The 17,011-nt window shown below is 47.4% G+C and overlaps 1 protein-coding gene across 2 annotated transcripts in view; it reads right to left on the bottom strand.

Annotated features, from left to right (window-relative positions):
• Window positions 1-17,011, bottom strand: part of AMOTL1 (angiomotin like 1) — a 61,189-nt gene that overhangs the window by 28,117 nt on the left and 16,061 nt on the right. For both annotated transcript variants that reach the window (XM_056328924.1, XM_056328925.1), the window contains one exon: window positions 5,349-5,634. In XM_056328924.1, coding sequence (XP_056184899.1) covers window positions 5,349-5,634 — 286 coding nt within the window. The remainder of the gene's footprint in view (window positions 1-5,348; window positions 5,635-17,011) is intronic.

The following is a 17,011-nucleotide window of genomic DNA, read 5'->3' as shown; positions in this document are numbered from 1 at the left end:
TCTGATGCTGTGTGGGGGTTGGGGCAATGCTCGTGCCAAGTGTCACACCAGCCACCAGCTCTACAATGACCAACCTCCCCAGCAGAGGACAGAGTGAAGCTCTGGCAGTGCTGGAGGTTCCTACAGTTGGAATCCCTGCAAACACCCTGTGGGGTAGCTTGCCATGCCACAATGCCCCCATGACACCTTGCTGGAAGCTCCCAAAAAACCCTGGGGTGGGCTGGACTTGATGTAACTGCTTGGTTGCCTTTCCTCTACAACTGAGGTGGCTTCTTTAACCCCATCCAGCAGGAGTAACGAAGGAAACTGTATTTGTGTGGACCATATTCTTTCCTCGAAAGGGTTGTAAGAGGCAGGACTTACTATTCTGCCAGATCCCTGATCCAAAACTTAGCTCTGAGCTCTGCAGGCCACCAGAAGTGGTTTAGGCTCAGCTCTTGACCTCACGGCAGTTTTAAACTATTGTGGTCTACTCCTTTCCATCCTTGACTGAAGACTGCTCTATACAAGAAGAAACTCTCTGTAACAGACAAAACCAATTGGTTTGGGTTTTCAATTTTCTTAACTTCATCTCCTTAAAATCTGGCAAACTGCAGGCAGGGTATGCAGAGGAAGCCCTTAGCAGTGAACCTGCATCTTAAGACCTGAGCCCAGAAGACTGACAGGAAGATAGTCCTGGGCAAAGTTTTGCTGTTCAGGTCAATCCATCCAGCTCTTCTAATAAGCTAATGTCATGTTGAGTGTTACAGCTTTGCTAAAATCATTGCTGCAGGAATGAATAACACTGATGTGGAAATCTGCTCCTGCATGCCTGGCCCTTGTGTTTGTAGAGAAAAGCTTGATAATGAGCACAGGCTGGAAAACCATGAGATATATATATAGCCTCCCACATACCTTTCTAATTCTGGCACCTTTTTAGCCTCTTGAATTGTGGATGGGACAGTTTCATGATTTGTGAAACCAGGGTGCAAGCCCACCTCCACTTGCTTTGGAGGTAGGTCCCTCTCCAGGGGTCATTAAGCTTTAAGTGTAATTTGCCAGCTGCAGCACTTGCAGAATAAAAGCTTCAGGGATTCTGGAGCTGTCACCCTACTGTCTGCGTAGGAACCTGCAGCCAGGCTCCAGCAGCCTGGACCTGCGCTTCTCACAATGCTAGTGCCACTCTGTCTGGATACGGCCCATGAGCAAGCAGCACCTCCAAACCACGCAGCGAGGAAAGCCTGGCAAAAACTCGGGAAACTCGTGTTACCCTCCCCGATTTCTGCTTTCAGCTTGCTCAGGCACAAAACCTGAAACAAGTGTTATGTGCAAAGCCCACAGTGTGGCCGCCATGACAGCAGCAGCTTTGCTGGGTATCACATCACATATCTCACTTGGTGGTGATTTAACAGTTCACAGGCATTTCACACACATACAAGCCACTCCCCTACATGCATAAGATTAAAAGGTACCGTATGTAGATTAGTTCTCAGCTGACAGCTCTCCACAGCTCCAAGAAGAGGATGACCTGTTGAACTGGCCATATCCCAAGCTATGACACTCCTTGGATGCACTACAAACTTAGTCAGATTATTCTGGCCTTCCATTCTGTTTTGTTTAAAACAGGAGCTCCAGGAAGCCTCGTTACATTTTCCCTAACCTTACCTAGAAAAGCTGGTCCTTCTTCCCCACCTTGCTGATGCATGGCCAGACACCAAGCATATTCCCACCACAAGGACCACACACTCAGAGGAACACTGCATAAATCCAAATCTGTTTGAAATTCAGCCTGAACCTTACAGTGGTTCAAAAAAAAGTCAATTAGTTTTATTTTGCCTCATATGCATGGCAACACAAGCTTGTACAAAGCCTCACCAAAAAGTCTGAACTTTTTTGAGAAAATCACCTTGAGCACTGTGTGCAGTCCTGGGCCGCACAATGTAAGAAGGGTGTGAAGGTGCTTGAACGCATCCAGAGGAGGGCAACAAAGCTGGTGAAAAGGAAAGAATGTCCTATGAGGAGCAGCTAAGGATTTTGGGCTTGTCTAGTTTGGAGAGAAGGAGGCTGAGGGGTGACCTCATTGCTCTCTGCAGCTCCCTGAGGAGGGGAAGAGGAGAGGGATGTGCTGAGATCTTCTCCCTGATATCCAGCGACAGGATACATGGGAATAGTTCAAAGCTGTGTCAGGGGAGTTTAGACTGGACATTTGGAAGCATTTCTTTACCGAGAGGGTGGTCACTCACTGGAACAGGCTTCCTAGAGCGGTGAATGATGCCCCAAGCCTGTCAGTGTTAAGAGGCCTTTAGACAATGTCCTTAACAACATCTTTTAATTTGGTCAGCCCTGAACTGGTCAGGCTTGGACATGATGATTGTTGTAGGTCCCTTCCAACGGAAATATTCTATCCTATTCTACGACTATGACCTACAATCAAAAATCTGTTTCATGTGAATCTTCCACAATCAACATGAATTAGTTACTCCAATAACAGTGTAATTTCAGCTACTTGGTTCTGTTGCAGCTTTTTCCTTAGATCAGTGTGACCTCTGCTAGCAAAAGTTGTCTCTTCCTATAAGTATTTAGAGGCTGCATTCAAGCTACTTTGGATTGCTCTCCTCAACTATTTAAGCAGATTGAGAGTTTCCTTGAAAGGAAGGTTTGGCTTAGCAAAAATAATTTTTAAAGCACTTCCCTCAATCCTTAACTACACAATCCCAACCAGACACCGTGCTCAGCTGGGTGCCCTGACACCTGCAGTTCCTGTGCCTCCTCTCTCCCAGGCGAGCCACTATCTGCAGGAGAAGATGCCTGCTCCAGAGAGCTCGTACCACAGTGAAGCAGATTTGCCAACATGGCAGGGGGGTTCCACAGCCCAATAGTCCTACCCAATGCTGCTGGGCTCTGCTCTGCCCGTTACCTGCTGTTACTTCCCAAAACACATCACCACGCAAGTCTCCTGCAGCCCTGAAGGCAAAGACTTGCTGCAGAAAAAGAATCTCCATCAGCACTGAACAAAATTAAAGGAGCGCAGAAGAACAGCCATAAATTGTGTTGGCACTTCTCAGCAGCTCTGGGTTTTCCTTCCCCTTCTTCTACAGAGGGAAAAAAGACAGTTTAGCATCTTCTCTGCCTAGTAGCTCCTAGAGCTGACCCACTCAAACAACCCCCACACACAGCACAGGGAATGGCCAGCCCAGCCTGGCAATTAAACTTCAGCAAGGTAACACTGCCCAACAACAACAACAAAAAACAACAGAGAAGAGAAAATAATGCATTTCTTTTGCAAAAAAAAGCTCAGAATTAAATGCACACAACCCCTGTTCCCCCCAACTCTTTTTAGCTAAGAAAACCAGACAACTTGTCAAAGAGCACAGGGTTTAATGACCACCTTGTACCTCTCTGCAAAAAGTCTGTTCAGACATGACTGAAAATTTGACAACCCCTAGGGCTGGTCTGTTCTTATGAATGTCCAGGGAGCCCTCTGATTTTCTCCAATTTCTTCTCCTATTCTGTAATGAATAAAAGTGATGGGAGGGTGGCCCTAGCTAGAATAAAATTATTATGCACAAGACAGACAAGAACTACTACTCCTCATGACCCTTCGACTTCCAACAAGAGGGAAGAGTTTTCACCCACAGAGTATGTAATTTAACTCACTTTCACGCTTTCAGAGGTGAAGTTCAGCTGAAACTGTGGGAACAGAGAAGGACCTGCCCTGTCCTTGTGTTCAAACACAGGAAAAACAGCATGGGAGGGATACTGTGTGTAAAGGCTTTGGTTCATGACATTTTCCCAAAGAAAGAATGCACTTGAGCATGTGTTTCACTTTAATACTCCGCTTACATTCCCTCAAAGTCAAGGCGACTAGAGTCTACACTCCGTTGACTGAAGTGAGACTTCAGCCCATGCCTGAATACCTTTCTGTTGGTGTCTGATGCAATCGACTTGCGGGGCATCCAAGATAAAGAAAGCCATTTCCCAGAGTGTGAAAGGAAATAGGAATATTTTTAGGGCATTGCACTCAAATACCTTTTACTGAACAACGCGGCTTTTGTAAAATTAATAGCTGGAATATTTCTTTTTGCCCACAAATGCCTCAGGGAAATTGGCATTAAAACCTTTGCAGACCTCTTCACAAATAGTTAACATTGCTGCAAAAATTTCTCAACTACATTTACTAAATTCTGTGAATAAACTCAACTTATCTGGTTGCAGAGGAGGAGGCTGAAAAGACAACAGCAGCTACAAAACAACAGGTCTTTTTTCTAACCAGCTTCAACAGACTGTCACAGATTTTTCCCAAAGCTGAGGCTGGGACATGGTCTCTCAGAGCTACCTCTTCTCCTGTGACTGGTGTCTCCAAGAACACTCCGATCCCACACAGCACATAAAAAACTGAGCTCCTATTTAGAATCCTGAATTCAGAGAGAAAAGACCTGCAGCCTAAGCCCCTTCGTGTATAAGCAGTGGGAAGACATAAATGAAACAGCAGTGTAGGATCCTAAATAACTCATTTGATCTGGGCCCTTGGGACCCAAAGCCCACAGATCTGGGGAGCATTTCTGCTTTTGCTCCAGTGAGCTCTCATTTTTAAGCAACTTCTAATTCGTTTGATTTGACTCTTCATCTTGTCACCCGAGGCAGTGTGCAAGACATCACCCTGCTCCACTGAAAATGCCAGCTTGCATATAGAAAAGAAGGTGCAGGATCTCTTTGGAAAAAAAAAAGGGGGCTGAGCAAAATCTTTACCAAATGGTTCCTTCAGATAAGGGGGCAGTGCTTTTTGAACCAATGTGTTCAAAGGTGGTTGTCTTAACATCACCTTTTAGAAACCCATAGAGCAGTCACTGAAAGCCTCTCAGATGACCAAGTTAATGCATTTCCAAAAAATGGGCAATCCCACCGATGGCTGTTACACTTCCAAAGAGTGTGAAGTGCCAAATGAGCATATTGTGGTGGAGAAGACCACTTGAGACAGATGTGGCCGTGCTCTTCAAATGCTTCTCACCCCACTGCTCTACCACCTGTGTAGACGGTGCAGGACCCAGCTGCAGCAGAAACAGACACTGCCTATGGGAGACTTGCAGGGAAAGCTGCGGAGAGGCCAGCGTAGAAGGATGGAAGGGGCCAGTCCCCAACTGAGAGGCATGCGACGGGCTGCCCCATTTCGTCCTAAAGGCAAGGGAGCCCACAGGCCATGGAACACAGGATTACACTTCTGGGAGACCACCATGGAGAGGCATTGGTTAGAGATGGCCACTGGTGCATCCTCATTGCAGTGACAGGACTATGAACAGCTTGAAGGACCCAAATGCAGGACCACCAAGGTGGCTACCCTGCCCAGGCCCCATCCCCACCTCTCCACATACCTTCTGCAGCTTGTCTGCCTTCTCGTAGTACCCCTCCAGCTCCTGCCGCAGCATGTGGTTCTCCTCAGAGAGCATCTCTACCATCTGCTGTGCCCGCTCCACGATGGCAAATGCATCAGGCGTCAGCTGCTGGCCTGGTGGCATCGGTGTCTGGGCAGCGGCAGGGGCCGGCAGTGGGGGCAAGGCGCCCGGGAGCAGAGGGCCGGTGGTGGCAGTGGTGGCCTGCGAGGACATGGGGCTGTGCTGCTGGGCTGGCGGCGGTGGGAAAGGTGGTTGGCATTGTCGGCTGTGGGAGAGCACACACAGGGGAGGCGTTAGAGCCGTGCACCCTTGAAATGCACACAGGAGCTTTCACCTAATGACTGCATGGTTTATTAATAGTTATAACTGTATGGTCATGACTCCAGTCCTTAGTCACTCCTAAATACCAACAATCACAGCAGGGACTGGGCAAATTGTCTCCTCGCCTGCTCTTGACAGTGATGTATACATCTGGCATGAACGGATAAAAGAAGCATTGACTCAAAACCAGCATTTTTGCCTAGGTGGGCAGCTAATATTTCAGCAGCCAGCCAGCCCCTCCCTGCCCCCCCTTGCCACAAACCCCACTGCTGAGAAGCGTAAATCGGCAGGCTCGCAGGAAACACAAGGGATGCATTACTCACCCTTTGAACAGCGCTCCCTGCCTGGAGGAGACCGGCTGATCGGCCGAATTGGGAGGTGAGAGGAAGTGATGGGAGCAAAGCTGCATCCCCGAGTGGCTTTAGCAAGCGGCAAAGGGAAGGGCTTCTGCAGAGCTGCTGGCGGCACAGCTCCGGTCAATCACGGCGAGCCATGAAACCCATCTTCCAGTGCAAGACCTCATTGTGTCACTCCCTGACTAACGGCATCCATCACCCACTGGGCTCATGTCAAGGAAGGTGAAGAAGTGAGCGGGCGGTGGACCTGCATGTGGGATAGGCTTTCTGATGGCAGGTGGCTCTTTAATCCACCCGAGTCACACTTCGCAGTGGCTGGAGGATAACCCAGGAGAACATCTTAGCAGTGAAGGTAACCCTGCAGGTAGGACCAGAGACCCTCATTTCTGTCCCGCATTTCAGCCCTGCAAGCTTGAGAAGGGAGACCGCCTCAAAAGAAGGAAATTCCAGCAGGGAGTAGCTCAAAGCTTGACTGCACCAGACCCATCTCCATCCCTCCATCCACCACACAGGCAGCCTCGGAGCCTTGGCCAGGGCGAGCGGCCCCACGCAGAGCCTTGCTGTGCACAGGCTGAGCTACTCCTCAGTCCAGATGCCAAAGTTGTGAAATTTCTACACCATGCTTGTCCAAGAGACTCAACTCACACCACGCGGGACATCTGTGTCAGAGCCCAGTCTGGCTGGAAAATAAGCTGGCTGCTGGATCCCACCTGAAGTCTGCAATCAAGCACCTTCTGAAAGTTGTATTTTAGATTAACCACAAGCTAGCAGGCTTGCTGTAGATGTTGCTGCCTTTATTTCTGTACCCTGCATGAAGCAGGAGACCTAACCAACAGATGTATTTACCTCATTTCGCCTCAAAGGTCCATGAATGCTATTATTTTTAGACAATTTTGTGCTATATAAATACATAATAAATATGATTACTGTTGTTTTCAGCACCTACACAGCTTCCCAAAGCAGGGTTTTCAAAAGCTCTCAGCATTGGCTTAATTCTACTGACAACAACCGGCCACTGCCTTCAACTGCAACAGAACAAAATGAACAGCAAAGGCAATTTTAAAGCCCTGCCCTAAAAGCGAATAGCGCTGATCTAACAAGCTTGTCCCCACCCATCCACAGGATGGTGAGGAAAGCCAGCAATTCAGTCCTATCTTCTGTCCAAGCTAGAAGGAAAGCAAACAGGGCCCTGCAGCCCCCCAGAAGCAGCACGCACACAGCCCCACACTCCCATACCGGCTCTCGTGCTTTGCCCTGTGCATCCACCACGGCATGAAAAAGTATTGAAATGGAGCAAAGACCAGTGATGAGCCCCTTCCCAAACCTGAGCCCACTGCTAGCCTGCCCAGAAGCACAGACCCTGGCCCAGGCTCTGTCCTTGGCAAGAAGATCCCAGCAAAGCTTCACGCAGCCAGCACTGGGAAAGCCTGTGCTGAGCTCACCCTGGCCTGGAGATGACTTAACCTGCAGAGCACAGACATACCCTAAGGCTGTGTCTCCCCTAGTAAATTAAACACCCATGGAGGCAGCTCAGGAGCACGGGAGAGGAGCCATTCCCCAGGCAGCTCCCAGGGCCAGAAGAGTTTGCTTTCAGCCCCAGGCACGTTACTGCTCTGGCAGAGGTGCAGGCTAATGACTAAGGAGCTACGTATCTACTGGAAGTGGATAAAACTTTTCAAATGCAGGAAGTCTGGGTGACACTACATAGGGCCAGCAAAACATACAGTAATTCACAGAATCACAAACTGGGTTAGGTTGGAAGAGATCTTTGAAGGTCATCTAGTCCAACCTCCCTGCAGTAAGCAGGGACATCTTTCTCTAGATCAGGTTGCTCAAAGCCCCACACAAACTGACCTTGAACACTTCCCGTGATGGGGCATACACAACTTCTCCAAGCAACCTGTGCCAGTGCCTCACTATCCTCAGCATAAAAATTTTCTTCTTTACGTCCAATCTAAATCTATCTTTTTTCAGTTTAAAACCATTGCCCTTTCTCCTGTCACTACAAGCCCTGTCTCTCCATCTTTCTCATAAGCTCCCTTTAATTATTGCAAGGCTGCTGTAAGGTCTCCCTGGAGCCTTCTCTTCTCTAGGCTGAACCCCAACTCTCTCAGCCTTCTTCATATGAGAGGTGCTCCAGTCCGCCAATCTGTGGCTCTCCTCTGGACCCACTCCAACAGGTCCATGTCTTACCTGTGCTGAGGACCCCAGAGCTGAACGCAGCACAGGTGGAGTCTCATCAGAGCAGAACAGAGGGGCAGAACCACCTCCCTCAACCTGCTGGTCACACTTCTTTTGATGCAGCCCAGGATACAATTGGTTTTCTGAGTTGCAAGTACACACTGCTAGCTCAATCTTTCATCCCCAAACCCTTTTCCACTGAGCTGCTCTCAATCCCTTCATCCCCCAGTCTGAACTGATACTGGGACTCCCCCAGGCGAGGTGCAGGACCTTGCACTTGGCCTTGTTGAACTTTATGAGGTTTGCACAAGCCCACTCCTCAAGCCTGTCAAGATGCCTCTGGTGGCATCCCTTCCCTCTAGCAAATCAGCCGTACCACTCAGCTTGGTGTCACATGCAGACTTGCTGAGGGTGCACTCCACCCCACTGTCTGTCATTGGTGAAGATAATAAAGAGTATTGGTGCCAGTATAGACCCTTGAGGGACACTGCTCATCACTGGTTTCCACACGGACATTGAGCCATTAGCAGTGACTCCTTGGATGTGGCCATCCAGCCAATTCCTTATCCATCTAAAAGTCCATCCTTCAAACTATCCATCAAAGCAGATGACGCCAGTAACTCTTGCCTTGTCTACTGATGCAGTTGCTCCATCATAGGCCACTAGATTATTCAGGCACGATCTGCCCCTGGTGAAGCCATGCTGGCTGTCTCTAATCACCTCCCTGTCTTCCACACGTTTTGACATATCTTCCAGGTGGATCTGTTGCATGATCTTATAACTTCTTAAGAAACATCGCAAAAGTTTACCTGCCACTGCTGGTGAAAGCTGTGCTCACGCTGACCCTGCATACTCGTCTCATGCTGCAGTGCACACCACAGCAGCAACACAACAGCACAGAGAAGCAGGAGAAAGGAAACTGCAGCAGTTTTGCTATGCAAAAACACCCCTCACCAAACGCCATGCTAGCTGAAGCTGAAAACCATCCCACCCTGCCACAGGAGAGGATGCTGCCACAGCTCTTTCTTTTGTACTGGCTACAGTGATTTGCAGTGGTGCTCGACATTGCCTTAGCAGGAAGGGGGCATTACAACAGGGGGCATATAATTTTAATTCAGGGTGTTAGGCTGCCTTGCTCTCTTGTATCTGTCATGAGCTGCGTGGCCAGAAAGGAGAGAAGCATGCATTCCCACCTCCAAGCTGACTTTCTGGCTGGTGTATATCTGCACTGTGGCCTTTGGACAGTGCTCAGCAAACCCCAGGGCTGCAAAACAACTTCTCATTCAATGTGGTGCTCCCACAGTAGTCCCAGAGCTCCCAGACAGCGGCACTGGATTAAGATGCTGCTCCCTGCTCACCTGCCTTTGGAGTTTACTGCCTTTTTAGCCTCACCACTTCTGCCTGCTGCTGGGATCTTGCAGCAGGATGCCCTGGGGGGTGTGGGGTGTGTGTGTGTGTCACACTGACCTGGGGGGCTCATATACCTTACTTAGACCAAAACCACATCTCCTAACTGTGCCCAGTGATCCAAGGCCACTGAACCAGTAAGCCCAGTGAGCCCTGCGCCGAGCTGGTCTGTAAATTGCAAGGACAGCCTGCCATGGGCACAGCTTTCACACTGTCCCCACAGTGCCTCCTTCCTTCTGGTGCTCCAGCATGTAAAATCTGCCAAGGGATCCCACACCCACTGTGGAACTGGAAAATTTTTTTTGCTCAGAAATCTGAACAATAAAGAACCATGAGTGAGGGATGTCATGACAATGCAAAAGATGCTCCATAAGCACATGCAGACACAGCCAAGCATCTAGTACCTCATAAGCGCTGCTGACAGCAAGTTTGCCTTTGCACATTTTACCACAGCAATTAATTCAACTAAGTGTGAGTTTTCTTTACCAAAATAAGGCCAGAGCTGATCTTATGCAAATAAAAGCCCGGCTGTCTGGACATAGTTATACCTCTACAAAGACACAGATTTGCTACAGGTACAGATTTTCTCACTTCTTTATTGGAATAGCTTAAAAGCAATGTAATTATTGAGTCTAAACTGAGTCTAAACCGGTGGAGATACAGCAATTTTCCTTTTGCATTATGAAGTAGAGCAATCTTTGATCACCGACACACCCTTTAAATGCTTGCAGGAATTCTTGACATTGTACTTTTTGGAAATCTCAACCTCTCATCAATTTAACCTTTTCACATGCTCTTCAGTCTGTTTGGCTTTATGCCACAGAGGAAGGAAAGATTCTTGGGATCTCCACTTTTTTCAGCTGCAAAACACTTATTGAGCTACTAAAGATTTACACCCTGTAGCACCAGCCAGGCATCAGTCTCAGTAGCCGGGGCCACAGGAGAGATTCTTTGAAGTGTCTTCCAGCTTGGAAACTGAACAGGCACAATGGACATCATGCTTTTTCAACCACAACTGTTCAACATAACGAACATGTTTCTGACTTTCTTTTTACTTGTGTAATCTGTCCCAATTTAATTCTGATTTAGCCAACTGCAAAACCTCTGAGTGTCTATGCAATAAAATCAACACAGCGATTCACATTAACCAATCAACACTTGCAGAAATCGGAAAGTTATAACATCAGCTTAGTTCACATCCAACCTCTCACATAAGAGCTCCAAAGAAACGAAGCAATCAGGATTATCCTGAGCTCCTTTGGGCTTAGTAAAGAATGACATTGTCAAAGCACTTCCACTGTATTTTAAATGTTGATCTTACTCTGTATTAGGGCAGGTTAAAATCTTCCAGCTAAACACATTTTCATCAAAAATCGTCCTTCTTCCAAGCGTGAAACAGTGGAACATTATGAGTTTTGCGTATCTCTGCAACATTTCAGCTACATTTCTATTGAAAACATCTATTTTTGTTGGCATTATCATAGAGCCTCTACATATTTCTGCATTGCAATGTAAAGAAAATAAAAAAAAAATAAATGAGGAAACAGCTTTTTGAGTAGGGAGCACCAGGAAGGCAATGAGCCTTTCAAGGGCCACCATGCCAGGGTCACCAGACTGGACTCCACCTTTAAAGTCATGTATAGCTTGCGATATATATAATAGGTTGTTCTATGTAGCCTGCAATACAGTGTCTGCAGCAAAATGCTTGACCATGGACTTTAGTTCCATGAGAAATCCCTCAGATTTCAGCAAGGCTACCCAAGCCCCCAAATTTAGGCATGGTCTCAATACACCTCTTATACTCGAACTCCGGGAAGCAAGAATGACCAACATAGCGGAATTCTGGGGGAACTTGTAGCTGTATGTAGCAATAAGAAACCCTGAAAGGACAATTGATGATAAAATCCACTTGCTGTTGACCACCAGGAAATCATAAATACAGAAAAGCTATTGCTTGATAAAGCAGGACAGTATTAGGAGTTAGTAAAATGAAAATACCTGTAAATGTTCTAGAAAAGAAATTCCACCTCTGCTCTGCTACAGGTAAAATTCAGCTGTCCTCTGTGTGGGGAGGGAGAGCAGCCAGTGGAGGAAGGACTTTGCTTCCAACATACCATGACATTTACATTCATAATTATAATGCCCTCCTCTAACCTATTTCGCCCATCTTTCCTTGAATGCTCTGCCTTCCTTTGCCTCTAGGGCAGACTGACCTGCTTCATCTCTCCAAGACTCTCCCAAGGGACTTCATCTCACAACTTCACATATCTACTGCGGATGCTCTAGCTGAGTGAGCAAAGAGACGGAGATGTTTCTCAGGTGCAGTTCTTTGAAGCTGCCTTAGGCTTTTATCTTACAGTAACACTCAAGTGTGTAAAGGGTGCTTATTCCTGCCCATTGACTGGGAGCCTTGAGTCTGGATACCAACCTCAGACCCAGGTGTCTACCTGACTTCAGCTATGATCTCTGATGAGTAGTCATGAAGCTGACTTCAAATGCTATTCTTTGTAGCTATCAATAACAGAGGGGTTAAGCAATTAAACATAGGGGAATCTGTTGTCAGCAGGCAGGAAAAAGACAGGATCCTGGGAAAGTCAGTAAGCCCAGTCTAATGGTCATGGTGCAAAGAAACAGTTATACACCCATCATTAAATGCTGATTACAGCCATTACTTTCCATAGTCAAGACATAGCTCTCACGGCATTCTCTGGCTTATGGAATCAGCAACAGTTACAGCGCGTTGTAAACATAGAGGTTTAATTTCAAAAACCATTTTGCAGACTTGGACTCACATCTCCAGAATTCATTATTTTGTTAGTGATGTTTGTTAGTGCTGGAATGACTTGGTCCGTCTTTTTCGGGGATGATTGCATCAAGATTTGCAGGGCAAAATTATAATCTGAAAAGACACACACTGCATTAAACGTATCTTCCGTAGTCAAGAGAGGGGCAGGATATCCTATTTCTTCACAGGGATCCACACTCAGAACAGATATTCTTTCTAAAGCCCAGCTGATTTTCAGTAAAGGAAGTAAGTGTAAGTAAAGTACTTTAGTAAAGTAAAGGAAGAGGTGCCTTCCTCAACCTCTGTACTCCTCGAGGGACCAACCGCGACAATAACACAGAAGGGTAAGGAGAAATTAAGTGGGCATCACCTAAGCTGTGGGAATGGCTTCATTTAGCTTTCATTTATTCTAATGAATGGCAGATTAGATCAGGAGATGATACAAAGTTCTTCTGCACGGCTGCCAGCCTCCACGTCAGCTGGAAGCGCAGCCTCCGACCCACGCTCATGCTTGACTATCCTCACAGGGCAACGCCAGCAGAAGTCAGCTTGGGCACGACTCCCTCGGCTCAGCCATGCTGCCAGCATGCCTGCCTGCCTGGGGTGTCTCAGGGATGAAAAGGAGTTCCTTGTAGTCCCCTCTGCGGCCACAGACGTGTGGTTGAATGAGTAAATATCAACAGGTTACCTGAAACCAGCCGTAATAGAGTGGTGGTGGGGGAGTGATTAATACACAAATAACCAGAGAAGTCACGACTATTCTGGCAGTTAAATATAGGCTTCTACATCCAGGCAGGGTGGAATTTTATGAGGCACATAAAAAACTGGGCTATCTTTAAAAACAACCCAGATTTATTCTTCAGTTGCATGCCATCTTTTAAAATGCAAGGATTAAATCAGAATTAAAAGGTGCCTGCATGATTGACTTCCGCATGTAGCCACGAATGAAGTCCCCTCAACAAGCAGCGCTGTTTCCAGTTCAAGGCTTCATTTGCATTATACAGGCTTTTTATTAACAGTGCAGAGAAAGAAATCATTCTGGATGAAAGACATCAGGATCTGACAAGGGCCACTGGAAGCAATTAAGAGGATTCATTGCACTGAGTGATCTGGATCACTGCTTAAGCAGGGCATGGAGAAACAATATGGACTTGAGCAGGTCCAAATTCATCCTCCCCGGAATAAATACGGCAAGCTACAATAAAAGGGTGGGAAATCCTATCCTGGGCTGTGACTACCCTCACATGCCTGACCGGATAACAAGCTGGATGGGGAGCTCCCAGAGTGCCAACGTCTGAAACAGCAAGTGTTAACGAGCTACGTAAGCAAGGAACATCAAGTTGCATTGCAGAGGTGATATTATACCTGATTAGCCTCTGGTTCAGCTGGTACTGCCATGGTGTCCAGGTTGTCTTTACATAGTGAAAAAACGTTTTTTGACAACAGTGAAATAATTATGGGACTCCAGGCTCCATCTGTTAAATGTATTAAAGGACCGACAGCACAGGGCTCCTCAATGTATCTGACACAGATACTGCAAAATCCCAACTGGTAACTAGAAAATCCAGGCTAAAACCAAGATGCAGACCTGTGCCAGAGATGGCAAGTAGCTAGTGGAACAAGTCTGTAAAGGCTGTGATGGATTCTCCAGACAGAGAGCGTTACAATCATCAGGACTGAATGTTTCACAAACTGGAATTAATTCACAGCGTTGTACAAAAGATTAAATTAGATCTTTCCAAGTCCTTTTACCTGACAAGCTGCAACTCTCTGAACATGCCCCTAAGGAAAATTAGCAAAGACACCATTCAGGAATAGCCGCACATCTAGGAAAAGAAAGGTTTTCTAAAGATTGTTACACTTGGCCAACTTATAGCATTCAGAAGTTGTGAGTCAGGGCCCCAAGCACCATGCAACTGGCTTAAAAATACTGGTATTTTAAAACAGGAACAAATACCAGTTCCTTTTTATTTGCCTTATGGGGTTCTGGCCTTTTAAACTTCAGGGTTCAAGCTCTGCTCTGCAATCATGATGTCCAAAAGGCAGGGGTCCCTAAGTCTAATTTCTATAAATGCTGAGATTACCGCAGCATCACCTGATTCCAGGAGGTCTTCCGGACAATACCAAGTATCTTGAGATTTACAGTAAAGTTGTGAGATTTCACCACAGTGATTCTAAACGCAAAGTTTCCTTTAAAACCAGCCATATGCAAAAAGTAAGCCAAACCAAAAAAGCAAGTTAAGCAGCAGCTGCAGTTATCCCATCTACTTCAACAGCTCCCTGCCAACATTTGTGGGTTTCCAGCCACACTTGTTCACAGGACGGAGGGATCAGTGACCCTACAGGTCTTTTCTGGCCCTGGTATCTGTGGGTGCTTCCTCTGGACCAATGCAGCTCTGTGCTTCTCTCCCCTCTTTTCTAGAAGGCAGAAGCCTTTTGCGTAGTCCGTGTTCAGAGGATGCCAGAATGGATGGGCTGGGGAACAGATATAGCCAGGACAGAAGGAAGGAGGTGCTGGGATATACGAGATTCCCATCTGACCACAGGCAAAGCTGTGTTTCCATTAGCTTCTTTCCCAGGCACTCCCAACAAGATGAAAGCTGGAATTTCTCACCTCGCTTGCTCCTCTAACAGAAAAAGTAGCCTCTCTAAGTCCTACTCTTTTATTAGCCTTATGAAACCGGGTAGTCCCCTAACTTGACCTCTCTTATCAAGGTCCTCTATTCCAGCCAGATGGCTGGCTGTGAGCCTCCCCAGAGCCCAGGTAAGGGGGGAAGCAGTGAGCAAGAGCAGAAGCACAGAAAGGTTTGAGCTTGGGAGCAACCCAGCAGTGTAACAAGTCCCCGGCTCTCCTCCAGCAGTGCTCAGGGGCTGCCACCCAGACAAATTCTCTAGCAGAGATGGGGCTGATGTCCCCAGACAGGTAACACGCCTTTACCCTCTCCATAGAGAGGAATGTTTGGGGCAGAGGCCGTCTTGTGAAATTGCATTTTAACCATTCCATCCAGACCTTGGCAAGCCTGTCCTGCAACGCAGCGTGAGGTGCACGGAGGTGCAGCAGAGCACAGCTGCTGCAGACAGAGAAATGGCAAGTGATGGAGCACACAGGAATTACAGCGACTTCCTAAAAGCTTTTGTCATCCAAATCTTCCCAGGTAACAAAGACTGTAAGGGGATCCTGCAGCCCACGGAGCCAGTTATAAACTGGGATATGGCACAGGAGAAGAGACCAAATCAGTTCATACCAATTAAGAACAAGTCCAGGTAATGCCAGTGGTGAGTATTTCAGTGCGCCCAAGCAAAGTGAAAGGTTGACATTCCTGTATCAAAAAATATCATAGAAAGAAGTCTGAGATGAGGATGAAGACCACCGCTTTGCCAAGACCCAGAGGCTTGCTGTCTGACATCTCCTGCACAAACATCTCCCCAGCCACCGGCACTGTGCAATGCAATGGCACAAGGTACAGTCTGCAAGTGAGCAACCATCCTGCTAGTGTTAATTACCACCACCTCACATGTACGGGACAAGAACACGTGCGCAGGAAATAACCTCCAAAATCCAGGCATCGTGTGAAAGGAGCCAAGAAGGACCTGAAAATCCCCATCTGTACACCAGGACCCAGAACCATGTTAGAGAATATCACAAGAGCGATAATACAGCTTAGACCAAACCTAGCTTTGGTGAAAGACCCTCCAGCCATGCCAACTTCCTGAACTACCCCTGGAAATGCATGCTGGAGCAGCCAACAGGGATATACACAGACCAACAGCTATTAAGGCCCTTGCTCAGCTGCAAGAAAGACACCACCTAAGATGTTTTTTATGTCTAAAAACTGCAGCAGTTCTGCTCTGTCACACTGCCTCTGCTGCACAACACATCCCTCCAGTGCCCCTACACCAGCCAGGAGGGACACTACCCCATAGTCACGCAAAGAAAACAGAACACAGGGGTACCAGGCATCCCCTCTGCAGTGCGATTTGGGGATTAGACCATGCTGCCTTACGAGGAATGAGGAGTAACCACAACCACGAGCTAGTGGGTTTCTCCCCACAGTTGCTGGGGTGATCCAGCAGTACCTTGGAGTAAGGCTGGGGGCTGGCCCGTGCTGCCAGCATGGAAAACTGCACTGAAATCGAAGGGTTTCTCAGCATTAACCTTGCTGATCAGGCAGTGGGGAAAGGTTCTGGAAGTGACACCAAAAGGTTTCCCACACGACACCAGTGCTGTTCCTGGTTAGCTGAAGCAGTGCATGCAGTGCCCATGTCCGCTTGCTTACATGGACCCTGCAGAACAGGATCTGTGGGCATTGAATCAGCATTTTCTAAGCGGGATAAAAACCCCCAAACCAGCTCCTTTTCTGTGGGGATGAATCTGCTTCGTGCTGGAGATGTTTGTTAGCACTGCAAATGGCTGTGGGAGAGCATGGCCCCAGCTGGGCCCTGTTGCCCTCAAGTCCATATAGCTGTTTCTTAGCATAAACAGTGATTTTCGCTGAGCTCTCAAAAGTATCATCTTGCTCTAAAAAAATTGCATGACTCCGCACAGTGGTAGGCTGGTAACCAAAACACACGTGTAGCTGGAGGAAGGCCAG

The sequence above is a fragment of the Falco biarmicus genome, chromosome 2 (genome assembly GCF_023638135.1).
Source record: "Falco biarmicus isolate bFalBia1 chromosome 2, bFalBia1.pri, whole genome shotgun sequence".
In the NCBI taxonomy this organism is placed as follows: Eukaryota; Metazoa; Chordata; class Aves; order Falconiformes; family Falconidae; genus Falco; species Falco biarmicus.
The sequence above is the reverse complement of the archived record's forward strand: the minus strand, read 5'-3'. Positions and strand labels throughout refer to the sequence as shown.